The following is a 12,134-nucleotide window of genomic DNA, read 5'->3' on the forward strand; positions in this document are numbered from 1 at the left end:
GGGGGAAAAAAATAATAATAAAAAAAGATTAAAAAAAAAAAAAACTTTGTCCGACCTACCGACCCTATGCTGAAATTTCATGTTACCGGAAACACATCTTTTTTTGTTTGGCCTAATATTCTCTTGGAGTGCACCAACTGTCTTAGGGCTACTTTGTTTTTTTTGTTTTTTGTGGGCTCAGTCGTGCCAGGAGTGATAGTCCATTCATGTTTTACTTGCCTGATTGTGACTTGAGTGTGAAACTGAAGCTCTGAGCTGACTAACACCGGAGCCACAGTATGTCAAAGACAGTGAACTGTTTTACTTCTACACTACGCATCTATCCGGAGCTGTTTAATCGGGTTAGTCTGCACAATATAATGTTATTGCAAGAGTTGGACTCAGTCGACTGTTTTCTATTTGAATGAAGTTGAGCCATACTGCGTGCGTATGCCACATGCATGCAAATGCATGGCACACGCACACTTTGTTGGTTCAGGTTCTTCGTGTCTGCAGTCAGCAGACGAGCAGCTTGACGATTCTGCTGCACTCAAAAGTCGCATTTTATATTAATATTGATCACGTGTTTATCATTATACATATTGGTATTGAATTATCGCTAAATCCTAAATAGGCATTTGTTTGCTATTGAAATATGAGCATGAAGTACATCTCCTTTTGAGTCTCAACCACATCATTTATTTTTATTTTATTTTTTTTATTCAATCTGTATTACACCCCGTTTGTGTGCAGTCAGGATTTAGAGCAAAGTTTTCAGTCTGAGAGTAAACTCAGTACTGTATTTTTAATTTTAACATTGATCCTGTTTGTATTGGAAACTGAGCGCTAGTGTATACACTACCAAGAATTTGGGTGTGGATTTAATGTGAGGGGCTACCAATTTGATAAACACTTGAGGGGGAAAAAAAAAGCTCGATTCTTGTTGTCATTGTGCCCGCTTGCTTGTCACCATGAACTCTATGGTTTTGTCATGTGCTACAATGCTGACCTGTGTACTGTACTTGTTTTTCCCCCCCTCAAAGACTGTCCATTCCAAATCTGCACCAAATCCAAGTATTCTTTCGACCAAAAAAAAAGCAATAAAAACAGCCCACTGGTAAATTGTTCTATTTTTATTGTATTATTTTTACAATAGCTGCACTCAAAAAAAATTGAACCATCTCCTCGGTAAGCTATTTTTAGAACTCTCTGGCAGACTGCTCGTGTGGTCCTTGAGGGGCTACCTGTCCACAGGCCCCATGTTGATGACCCCTGTTTTCGACATTTGGTAGTGTTATATGTCTGTGTAAATCATTTGTCACCACTCACTTAGTTCTTGACTGATTTGTCAACATTATTTGGTTTTTCTGTTCGCTCAGCAACCTTCTCCCCCTGAGGAACCTGACCCTACCCCTCCCTCAAAGGACAAGGACAGTAATGCTAATAAAAAGCCCCTCAACAAAGGGAAGACTGCTGCTGGCAGTCAACAGGTAGATGTGGAACAGATGTGCTCCTGATGAGACAATTGTTGCACAACTACCACTAATCAAATGTTTCTGTGAGCTCTTGTTGTCAACGAGCAATGATCCAGCAAACCTAGAAAAGTTTAGATAGACTAATAAGTGTGCACTAAGCTTTAACGTTTGTCGTGACCTTTGCCCTGGTGTTTACACTGTCCAATCCTGAGATTGTAGTCACTAATGGTGGTGTTACTATTTAAATGTATGATCGAACTAATACAGTCTTCTCTCTGATGTAAAAGCTTACTAACTCATCCACACAGCACTTTTAAAGAAATAAATCCTTCTGACAAAGTATGATTCAAATTGCAGTACCTGCATGCTTCAAAAATCGAAACACAAATGAGCGATCACGGTGTTTTCATATCACTCCGCTGCATGCATGAAGTTGTTGCATGTTTCGGAACTAATCATCATCAGTCATTTTCCACTTGTTTTGACTGTCACATACATATTTCTTTTCAGTGTGATGTACATGTTTTGTCATAGAATAAATGTTTTGCAAGGTTAAACTGATAGTGTTAAAAATGTCTGACATTTTGGCCTCGCCTCACTTTTATTTCAGAGTGCAACTACCAAGAAGCCTGCAGCCAAAGGAATGAAAGACGATGAGGATAGGTCTGGGCCCCTCTTCATCCTTGTCCCCAATGCTAAGGAGCAGAGGATCAAAGAGGAGAAGCAACTGAAGGTGCCTGACTGTCTGCTGTGATCTCTAAACAAGAGAGCAGAGAACATTTAGCTGTTAGTCATGCACTCACTATTGAGGGAAAATCCAATTCAGTGAATGGAAAAGCAGACACAATGTAATACTATTACTTGCTGGACAGAGTGTTGTGAAATATAATGGTACGCAGTATCACTGAAACAGGGAGAAGTAAAATGTCACACCTGCATTCAGCTTTGATCTTGGTTGTTCTCTCCTAATAGATTTTGAAGTGGAACTTCATCACTCCTCGAGATGAATATTTGGAGCAGCTTAAAACTCAGATGTCTACCTGCTTTGCCAAGTGGCTCCAGGACGAACTCTTCCATCTTGACTTCCAGAGACACGTCAAGGCCATTAGTGTCATGATTGAGGTGAGGGCGCATGTGTTGTCGTTTCCTTTTTCCGAAGAAATTTCAGGCATACGCACAGCTCCTTGTCTGTTTGGATCCATAGATCGCACTGTGAATTATCTCAAGCAGTCACTGCACTTGTCTTATTTGGCAGAGGTTGGAGAGTGAGAGTGATGCAACCATAAGCTGTCTGGACTTAATTCTGAAGTGGTTCACTCTGCGCTTTTTTGACACCAACACCACGGTCCTTATGAAAGTGATGGAGTATTTGAAGCTGCTTTTTACCATGCTGGACAGGGAGAACTATCATCTCACGGAGTATGAGGCCAACTCCTTTGTCCCCTACCTCCTACTCAAGGTAAGCACACACTACACCTGGCTAGGCAAGCCATTTTTCAGTGTATAAACTAAGCCTTGGTTCTTCTTTCTTTGTTTTCAAAGGTTGGGGAATCTAAGGATGTGGTTCGCAAAGATGTCCGGGCAATACTGGCCATGCTATGTAAGGTTTACCCTGCTTCAAAGGTCTTTCCTTACCTCATGGATGGTACCAAGTCCAAAAACTCCAAACAAAGAGCTGGTGAGTCACTCTAATAAATCAAGCTAACTGTCATTGCTTTACATTATTCAAATATTATTGCTCGCTGTGATTGCAAGCATTCTTACAATGTGTCTTTGGATTGATGTCTCCAGAATGCCTTGAGGAGTTGGGTTGTTTGATAGAAGGCTATGGAATGAATGTATGCCAACCAGCTCCAGCCAAGTCTCTGAAAGAGATTGCAATTCACATTGGTGATAGAGACACTTCTGTCCGAAATGCTGCTCTAAACACGGTAGTGGCCGTCTACAACGTCTGTGGAGACCAAGTCTATAAACTAATTGGGAATGTAAGTTTGAGGATTGCAGTCATCCAGGCTTTCAAATTTATCTCCAAAATTGACATTGCACTACCCACTTCACTCATTTCCAGTTGTCAGACAAAGATATGAGCATGTTGGAAGAGAGGATCAAACGTTCGTCAGCGAGGAAGACGGCTGGCGCTCCAGCCAAGCAGAGTGCAAATGAGCGGTCTCCAAGAGATCATTCAGCGAACCCCAATGGCACTTTCCTTCGCAAGTCTGCACAGGAAGAACCCAACAAACTCAAGTAGGTTACTCTAAGGAACATTTGCACCATCAATGTTAGTTAAATGAAACAATGTTTTGACATTTGAGTGCAAATTTATGAAGGATCATATATCGCTGGTGTCAGGCGGAATCCTCGTATCTCCAAAGTCTTCAGGAGACCCAAAAAATATCATATTTGTTCAGCCGTTAACGTTGCATCGTCAAAGAGACAAACTAATTTGCAGCACTTGATCAGTAATTTGTAAAAATAACACATTCATGTGAACTGACCAATTGTAAATTTTGATTTTAACATTAAAGTAGTAAGTTATGGAGCTAATACATTAGCGTAGAAGGCCTTAGTAAAAAATATGACAACGGTTAATTTCCTAAAAAGTATGATTGTAGGCTACTGCAATGTGCACCCCATATCCACAGTGAACAGTACGCATGCAGAAAAAGATGTAAATGTTTTGCTTAATGTCCTACCTTGCTAACATAAAGAGAAGTTTAAAATTTAAAAAAGATTAAATGTGTAGAATGTATTTTGAAACTGAACAGAGATTGGCGTACCACTGGCGTACCACCAGATGGATGCCACCATCCACTATTGATACTTAGTCCCACACTGCACTAATCTGTTTCATCTCAGAATATGTTTCAAGATGTCGATTAAATGCCTCTTTCCCTCTTTCACCCCCCGCCCCCTCACAGTCTTGCATGCTGGGTTGCTCTTAAAAGATGTACTATAGACAGATGCATTAACAAGAGTAAACATCGGGGCCCGAGCTTGACCCATTGCTTATTTAAATTTTCCATCTTACTAAGACAATTTTGAATGGTCCCATTGCTCAGTGAAATATTCTTAAAGGTGTTGTTAAGTGAAATGAGAATTTATTCAAAGCCCTGAATTTAAACATGTGAAACACTTTTCAGATGAATAAGAATGGATGTTGTGAGCCAGTGTGACTTGACAAATGCACTTCTGAATCAATGGGCAAAGATTCCCCCTACACATTCTGAACTCCTGTAGGAGTGAAATGAATGAAATGGGCGACAAATCTCCTTAATTTTCTGTTTGCGTTCCCATAGCTGTCAGGGCCCAGTACAATACTTTCTTTCCCCATGTATGGCACTTACCTGACAGGATCTGACAGTGAAAGCAAATGTGTGTCTTGGGTGCAAGGTGGGCCTGCTGCCTGCATGTCTCTTAACTCCTCATCTTTTCTCCTGTGATTTCCTCCTATTCTGTACTCTTCTTGCCTTCCTTTCCGGAGCAGACTTATGTATCGCACTTATAGGATGTGAGTACATCTTCCTCCTCGTCTTCCTCCTCCTGTGTCTGTGTCCCTTGCTGAGAACGTAAAATCACATTTTATCATTTAATAGAAATGGACACCCATCTTTTGGATTAGCCTCATTCAAAAGAGAGCGCGGTACGAATGGTCATCCAATTTTCCTTTTGGAATTCTTTTCTTCAATACTCATCCAGTTTTTTAATTGCACTGCATAACATCAAAAGGTCAAAATTGTTTCAACCAAAAGTTCATTTTAGCTATTCATGCTTAAACATGTGTAACATTTGTTTTATCTCGATCTCATGGTAAATGGAACCTAAAATCTAGCTGTTAATGATGTGGCTGATTTCTTAAATTATGTGTAACTAGGGGCTTGGCTATGTTTATGTTGACATAAAAGCAAGGGTTCAGGAGCTTCATGTAGGTGAGCCATTTATTGGCAGCATTGAACATGATGGCCCTTTTCTACCGTGCTAGTGCTAGTTCTGGGCCAGTGTCCAAGTTAGCAGCAGTTCTTTCTTTTTCCACCACCTAAATTAGCTCTAGCTCGGGTGCTTAAACTGGCCCCAATTATTTGATGGGCCAGACTCTGGCACCAACTACATCAAGGGGCAGGGTTATCATGACGATCGCAGATGTAGAGGAATGACTCAATGGACAACCTAAAACAACCTCCCGCGATCGACCCGTTACTGCACACGCGTGCATGCGTGACTGCACATGCGTGCATACGCATGCACTTACACCTACTCGCATGCCATAGTGAGCAACAGCCACAACGGGCCCAAAAATGAACGAATCAGAAAAATAAAGTAGACATAAGAGTTTGTGAAAATCACTGCCTACTTTCGTCGAGACCTGACGCGGAGGGATGGGACGTACTTTTGCAGCATGTTAACTATCGTAGCTCACATGTAACATCTTAAAATATTTCTCTCTGCCCTTCAGATACGCATACTTTGCCAGTACCCTCGGTGAATTGTACATGAAACGCTGTTTCTTTTACAAAGGCCACCTGCCCGGCATCCCGCCGTACTAATAGAAACGTTTGTGGAAAAGGGTTATGAGAATATGGTAACGTCTTTGTCAAAGCTAAGTCGTTTTAGGTGTTGGCTAGTTGAGGGGTAGCAACATGTGAATTTGACAAAAGGAATTTGGCACCTGGGCTCATTTTTGAACAGACTTTATATACCATTGTATATCTAGAACAAATTTAGCTTTGTTTTTCTCCCCCCTTCTATAATTAGCTACATTTCTTCTACTCCAAGAAGCCACCCCCCCATCAACTCCCCCCAACTTGCCTCCACCTCCACAGAAATATTAGGCATAATAAACCAACACTAATATGAAAGTGCTTTTATCCCGTTATAGGACGGTGGTGTGCACACTTTATCAACCTGAATTTTATTTTGTTTTTTATTTTTTTGAGTTGTATAGGTTATAAGCAGGGGTGCACATAATAATGTTGGTGTCAAATAAGCATCAGATGTTGTTTGGTGCTAATTTTTTTTCCCTCCGACGACCTGACCTAATGGATGACCTTAAAGGTATCGTCATGTATTCTGGGACTTCTCCAGTCAGGCTAGTATTTATTGGGGGGAGGGGGCGTGAATTGCGCCAACTGTGGTCCTCATGTTAGCAGTACAGTACTCTTAAAGTATTTTCTGCACAAAAAAGTAGGGACAATGAGGGCATGATTTATTTTTTGGGGTAATTGTTGACGTATTCAACATTCACTATTTAAATCATTTTAATGTAACTGAACTTTTTTTTGCAGTAGAGCACCCTGTGATCAGCTAAACTAATTTAGGAGCGTTCTCTGGGGCAGCGGTCCAGTGGCCAATCTTTTTGCACTATGGACAGAGATGATAGTCTCATCGGCGGCACTCCCACCAGTCCTTTACGAGGAGCCAGCTTTATCAAGCCAGCCGCTACAATGGTTGTTAATAAGCTGCTATGCAATGCGCCGTGAGGGGCGTCATCAAAATAAAAGCTTAACAAGTAATACAGTGCATGGATAACAATGCCTTACTTGGCTTTTAAGTTTACTCTTGGAAGTCATCATGACGGCTCACTTGACTTTGACTTGAGCCAACCTTGAGCTGACTGAGGTGCAATCAAGTTTACCATGCAAGAGCGCTCTGACATAGTTTAATCTGGTGTGCACATTATTTTCTGTACTCTTGCGTACCAGCACCCCACTTATGTACATCCCTGGATATAAGACATAGTGGTGGGAAAAAGTTAATTTATCCTTGACATTTTTTTTTTAACATCACAATAACCTGGAATGTGAACAGGGGTGTGGACCGTTTAAAGCCACTCTATGCAGACATGATCAGTAACATTTACATGTTCAATGATTTAACATCCTAAAGCTGATAAACTGCATCGTGAGCTAGTCCATTTTTGTTGTGAAAGAGTAACACGTCACCTCCAGCTCTCTCACTGGCTTCAACCAAACTCTAGAATTGTGAGGTTAACTTTGGCATAATATTTAGAAGTGTATGCCTTGGGTCAAAAGTTTCAAACCTCGATATAGCCCTGATTTGTTTTTATTTATTACTATTATTATTTTTTTGAACGTATGAATAGGCATTACGTCTTTGGTAAGGGCAATTGATTCAGTCAATCTATAAAATATCATTTAAAAGTCCTGCTCAATATACTCATATTAATTAATGAAATCAAAAAATCACCGTGCCCAGCTGATTAATACACACTTAACTTGACATACTTTTGTCTTCCCCAGTCAAGCCCGTCAAAATGCCCACCACAGTGAGTCCTCTCACATGCCAATCCCCAAGGAGTTCCAATTAGACCTGGACATGATTGAGATGGACCAGAGCAGAGTAAACGAGCTGCCGGATCTTGTCCAGCACAAGCTTGATGAGCTGCTGGAACCCATTGTGATCCCTGAGCCCAAGTATGTCTAACCCAGGCGCATAAGAGATACCTTGAACCGATCTTGCACATGGAAGTTAATGTTCATTTTAATGCTGCTGTTGTGTGTGTGCGTGCGTGTGTGTCGCTCTCTCTCACTCTCTTTAGGATGCGTGCCATTTCTCCACACTTGGATGACCTCCACAACAGCACTGCGTCCACCATAAACTTTGTCATCTCTCAGGTGGCCAGTGGAGACATTAACACCAGCATACAGGCACTTGCACAGGTAAAGATCACCGCTTGCCCTTTACTGTGTTGATTATCTCGACAGCTATAAGGCTTCGATTTAATATGCAAATTTCTTTTTATGAATCACTCGTCACCTCACCTGCGGCAAGTGTTTGGTCCTGTATGGATCACTGATTTTTATCATAATGGATTCTCTGAACAGCAACTCAATGCAGAAGAGGTTCAGCACCCAGAACACAATCGGGTCTCTACTTTTCATAGTCGCATTTTAGCAAACATTGGACATTTGAGCATTGTAATTTATCAAAACAGATTGCATATCATCAGATGTATTACTCGTTAACTTGGTGCAAGTAGCAAGTAGACCACAATCCAAGTTTTTTATTTTTAAATTGTTTTCATGCACACCTTGTTCCAAGTAACATTAACAATTTGCATGTTTGATTACAAATGTGTGCTTGTTTAATGTGTGGGAGACAAATGTGTGCCCTCCTGCGCAATTGATTTTTTTTTTCCTCTTGCGTGCTTGGAATAAAATGAATAAAAGAATACACTTGCTGTTTCGCTGAGTTTACTACAGTAGTATTGAAAATCTTGCCCCAGCAAGCATTGTTAATTGTCATCGCAAGTGCAAAATGAAGCAGAAATAACCAAATGGCTTAAAAAATACAAACAAAGCGACATATCTCTTGTGACCCTTTTGACTTTTTGGTGAAAAGCTCTATCATTCGCTTTTGCTTGTCTTCTCTGAAAGGGAAACGGATGCAGTTCTTCCCGGTAACCAGTGTCTTGAAAAACTAAGATGCAAAAACCTCCTGAGAAAATTGCCAAGTATTACATCAGTATGTGTGATATACCTATATTCATGGGGGAAAAAAAAAATTGGTTTGTCCTCATAGATTGATGAAGTATTGTGGCAAGAGAACAAGGCAGAGGTCATGTCAGGACACATTGACCAGTTCCTCATTGCCACCATCATGCAGCTGAGGCTCATCTATAATACCCACATGGCAGATGACAGGCTGGACAAGAAGGTTATATTTAAACTATATAGCTGCATCCTTGGCAACATGCTGTCTGTAAGTATCTTCCACAAATGAATGTTATTGGATGAGCCCGAGTTGGAAACACAGGTGAATTCCTTATTCTTGTCCTCAGTTATTTTCTTTGGAGTCTTTGGTGAGAGAGGCATCCATGGGTGTGTTGAAGGACTTGATTCATGGCCTGATAACATTGATCCTGGACAGCAGAGTGGAGGACACTGAGGAGGGGCAGCAGGTCATCAGATCTGTAAACATGCTCGTCGTCAAAGTGCTGGAGAAGTCTGACCAAACCAACATCATGAGGTAAATGAGCCCTCGGTGACAAACAGGACTCATGAAAATATCAGGTTGAACTTCAGTCTTGATTGAATTACAGTCATACCTTGGTTTTCGACCATAATCCGTTCCAGAAGGCTGTTCGAAAACCGAAACCACGCTCTATAAAAAAAAAAAAAACTTTATTGAACACGTCTGCTCACAAAGGAACGCTACACGAGGAAGCGTCACTTCCTCGTCTACCCGAGGAAACATCACTTCCTCGTGTAAGGAAGGCGAGAGGAGTCAAGTGGCGCATTCAAGTGCGCTCAGTTTGGTCGAGAACCGATTTTCGATAGTAATCCGAGGCATAAAAAACTCGAAATATTTGGTCGAAAACCGATTTGGTCGAGAACAGAGACGTTCGAAAACTGAGGTTTGACTGTATTGAGAAATCATTTGTGGGGTTGCATTTTTCTTCAATATGAAGAGGAACAAAAACAAGACTAACTACAGCAACAATAATTGCAAAACATAGAAAAACAATTACAGTCAAATAGGGGACATTGTGCCAGTTTTGAAATGTATTATGGAGTAAATTTTAAAATTTACAGAGTGGGAGTTATCAAGCAGTCCATTTGAATTTTTTGTAGGGCTGGACGATAATTCAGTATGTATCGCGATAGACACACGATCAGTATCAGTTGAAATTGCACTTGATATAATATAGATTGAAAAATGTGTTTGTGTATTTTTTATTTATTTTTTTCTTCATGTAATGGCAATCTTTCAATCTGTTGAATCTGTGCAGTGCCCTATTGGTGATGCTTCAAGACACTATGGGCCCAACAGCCGGGTCCCCCATGTTCTCTGAACTGGTGATGAAGGCAAGTCTCTCAGCTAAGAACACAAAACTACAAGTGTAGACGGTGTGCTTAAACAGAAATCAAAGTTCATGTGACGTGTGTTTGTTTACTCAGTGCCTCTGGAGGCTCATCCGCCACCTCCCGGAGACCATCAACAGCATCAACCTAGATCGGATTTTATTCGATGTTCACAACATCATGAAGGCTTTCCCCAAAGAGAAACTAAAGCAGCCAAAGAGTGACGTTCCACACAGAACCCTCAAGACTCTACTACACGCGCTTTGCAAGCTTACTGGGGCTAAGGTAACAAATCTTAATGTTCTCTAACAGGCAATGTTTTGTTTTCCTTCTTCCTGACTCATTTGCCTTTGAAGTAAAATCTCATTTTAGTAACATGCACTAAATACTAATATCAGTGAACAGGAACCATGACAGCGGAGGTGCGCTGAATCGTAAATGCCACTCTAAGCACATAAGAGTGAACAAACATTTTAAAATGTTGAAATTGGATGTTTTTTGCTTTTGTTATACAGTATTGTAAAAATGTAGTTACTCAGCTCTTTCTTAATCAACAGATCCTGGACCACTTTTCAATGATTGAGAATCGAAATGAATCTGAATTAGAAACCTATTTAAGGCGGGCTGTCAAACACTCTGGTAACCTGTTTGGTAGCAAGAGTGACCGAGGTAACGAGAAGGGTGGTCTGCACATGGTGAGTAACACGATTCATGTATATGAATGTGTATCTAATCAGTGTTATATTGCGTTTAAGTAATAAATGTATGCAAATGGTATTACCATTTGAGGTTAGTTAAATCCAGAAGACTGACAGTATACCGTATTGGCCCGAATATAAGACGGGTTTTTTGGGGTTTTTTTTGCATTGAAATAAGAAAAAGTGGGGGTCGTCTTATATTCGAGGTCTAGACATTATACCCATTCACGACGCTAGATGGCGCCAGATATCAACGAAGCGATTGCTGAACTTGACTCCCCAGGCCAAAGTGACCCCCTGCCATGAAGAATAAAAATAAAAATAGCGGTAGCACGAAGAAGAAAAATAAAAAAATAGTGGTAAAAGGAAAAGAGAAGAAAATAATATAAGAGATAACAGAAAATGGAGAAACGTAGTCACAATCTGGAGAAAAGTGGGTCGAAGATCGGCCAGGTGAACCGGCAGCTGAGGAGAAGTTATGATGTAATTTACATTTCAAAAACCAGAAGCCATTCATTTACGAATGTGATTGCACTTTAGATTTGAATGAGGCAAAATAACATGCCTTTTCTCTCAAATATATTGTTGTAATCATTTGTTTCAGATGTATTGTAATTATTTTCTGTATAAAAATTAATTTGGTGTTCAAAAAGTCTTTTTTTCAAACTTGAGATTTGAAAAAGAGGGGGTCGTCTTATAATCAGGGCCGTCTTATATTCTGGCCAATACGATATTATGATTGCATGAATCTCCAATATATTCGAGTTTTAGATATTCATCCATCCATCTATTTTGTAATCTGCTTATCCTCACGAGGGTCGCGGGTGTGCTGGGGCCTATCCCTCTCTTCGGGCAGTAGGTGGGGAACACCGTAAACTGGTTGCCAGCCAATCCCAGGGCACACATAGAGGAACAACCATTCGCGCTCACACTCACACCTCGGGACAATATAGAGTGTTCAATCAGCCTGCCATGCATGTTTTTGGAATGTGGGAGGAAGCCGGAGAAAACCCACGTGGGCACGGGGGGAACTTTCAAACTCCACACAGGAAGGCCAGAGCAGAATCAAACCCTGCATCTCTGCACTGTGAAGCGGATGTGCTAACCAGTCGGCCACTGCGCTGCCCAAGTTTTAGATATTGATTAGTGTTAAGCAGCATTGC

The 12,134-nt window shown here is 40.9% G+C and overlaps 1 protein-coding gene across 1 annotated transcript in view; it reads left to right on the forward strand.

Annotated features, from left to right (window-relative positions):
* The window catches only part of ckap5 (cytoskeleton associated protein 5), a 40,366-nt gene that overhangs the window by 23,150 nt on the left and 5,082 nt on the right, over positions 1–12,134 (forward strand). The window contains exons 27-40 of the mRNA XM_019878156.1: positions 1,359–1,469; positions 2,065–2,187; positions 2,427–2,576; positions 2,710–2,913; positions 2,997–3,132; positions 3,246–3,439; positions 3,523–3,698; positions 7,709–7,882; positions 8,008–8,128; positions 8,991–9,170; positions 9,250–9,437; positions 10,201–10,276; positions 10,370–10,558; positions 10,831–10,968. Of these exons, the coding sequence (XP_019733715.1) occupies positions 1,359–1,469; positions 2,065–2,187; positions 2,427–2,576; positions 2,710–2,913; positions 2,997–3,132; positions 3,246–3,439; positions 3,523–3,698; positions 7,709–7,882; positions 8,008–8,128; positions 8,991–9,170; positions 9,250–9,437; positions 10,201–10,276; positions 10,370–10,558; positions 10,831–10,968 (2,160 nt within the window). The remainder of the gene's footprint in view (positions 1–1,358; positions 1,470–2,064; positions 2,188–2,426; positions 2,577–2,709; positions 2,914–2,996; positions 3,133–3,245; positions 3,440–3,522; positions 3,699–7,708; positions 7,883–8,007; positions 8,129–8,990; positions 9,171–9,249; positions 9,438–10,200; positions 10,277–10,369; positions 10,559–10,830; positions 10,969–12,134) is intronic.

This window comes from Hippocampus comes, unplaced genomic scaffold (genome assembly GCF_001891065.2).
Source record: "Hippocampus comes isolate QL1 unplaced genomic scaffold, H_comes_QL1_v1.1 scaffold37, whole genome shotgun sequence".
Classification (NCBI taxonomy): domain Eukaryota; kingdom Metazoa; phylum Chordata; class Actinopteri; order Syngnathiformes; family Syngnathidae; genus Hippocampus; species Hippocampus comes.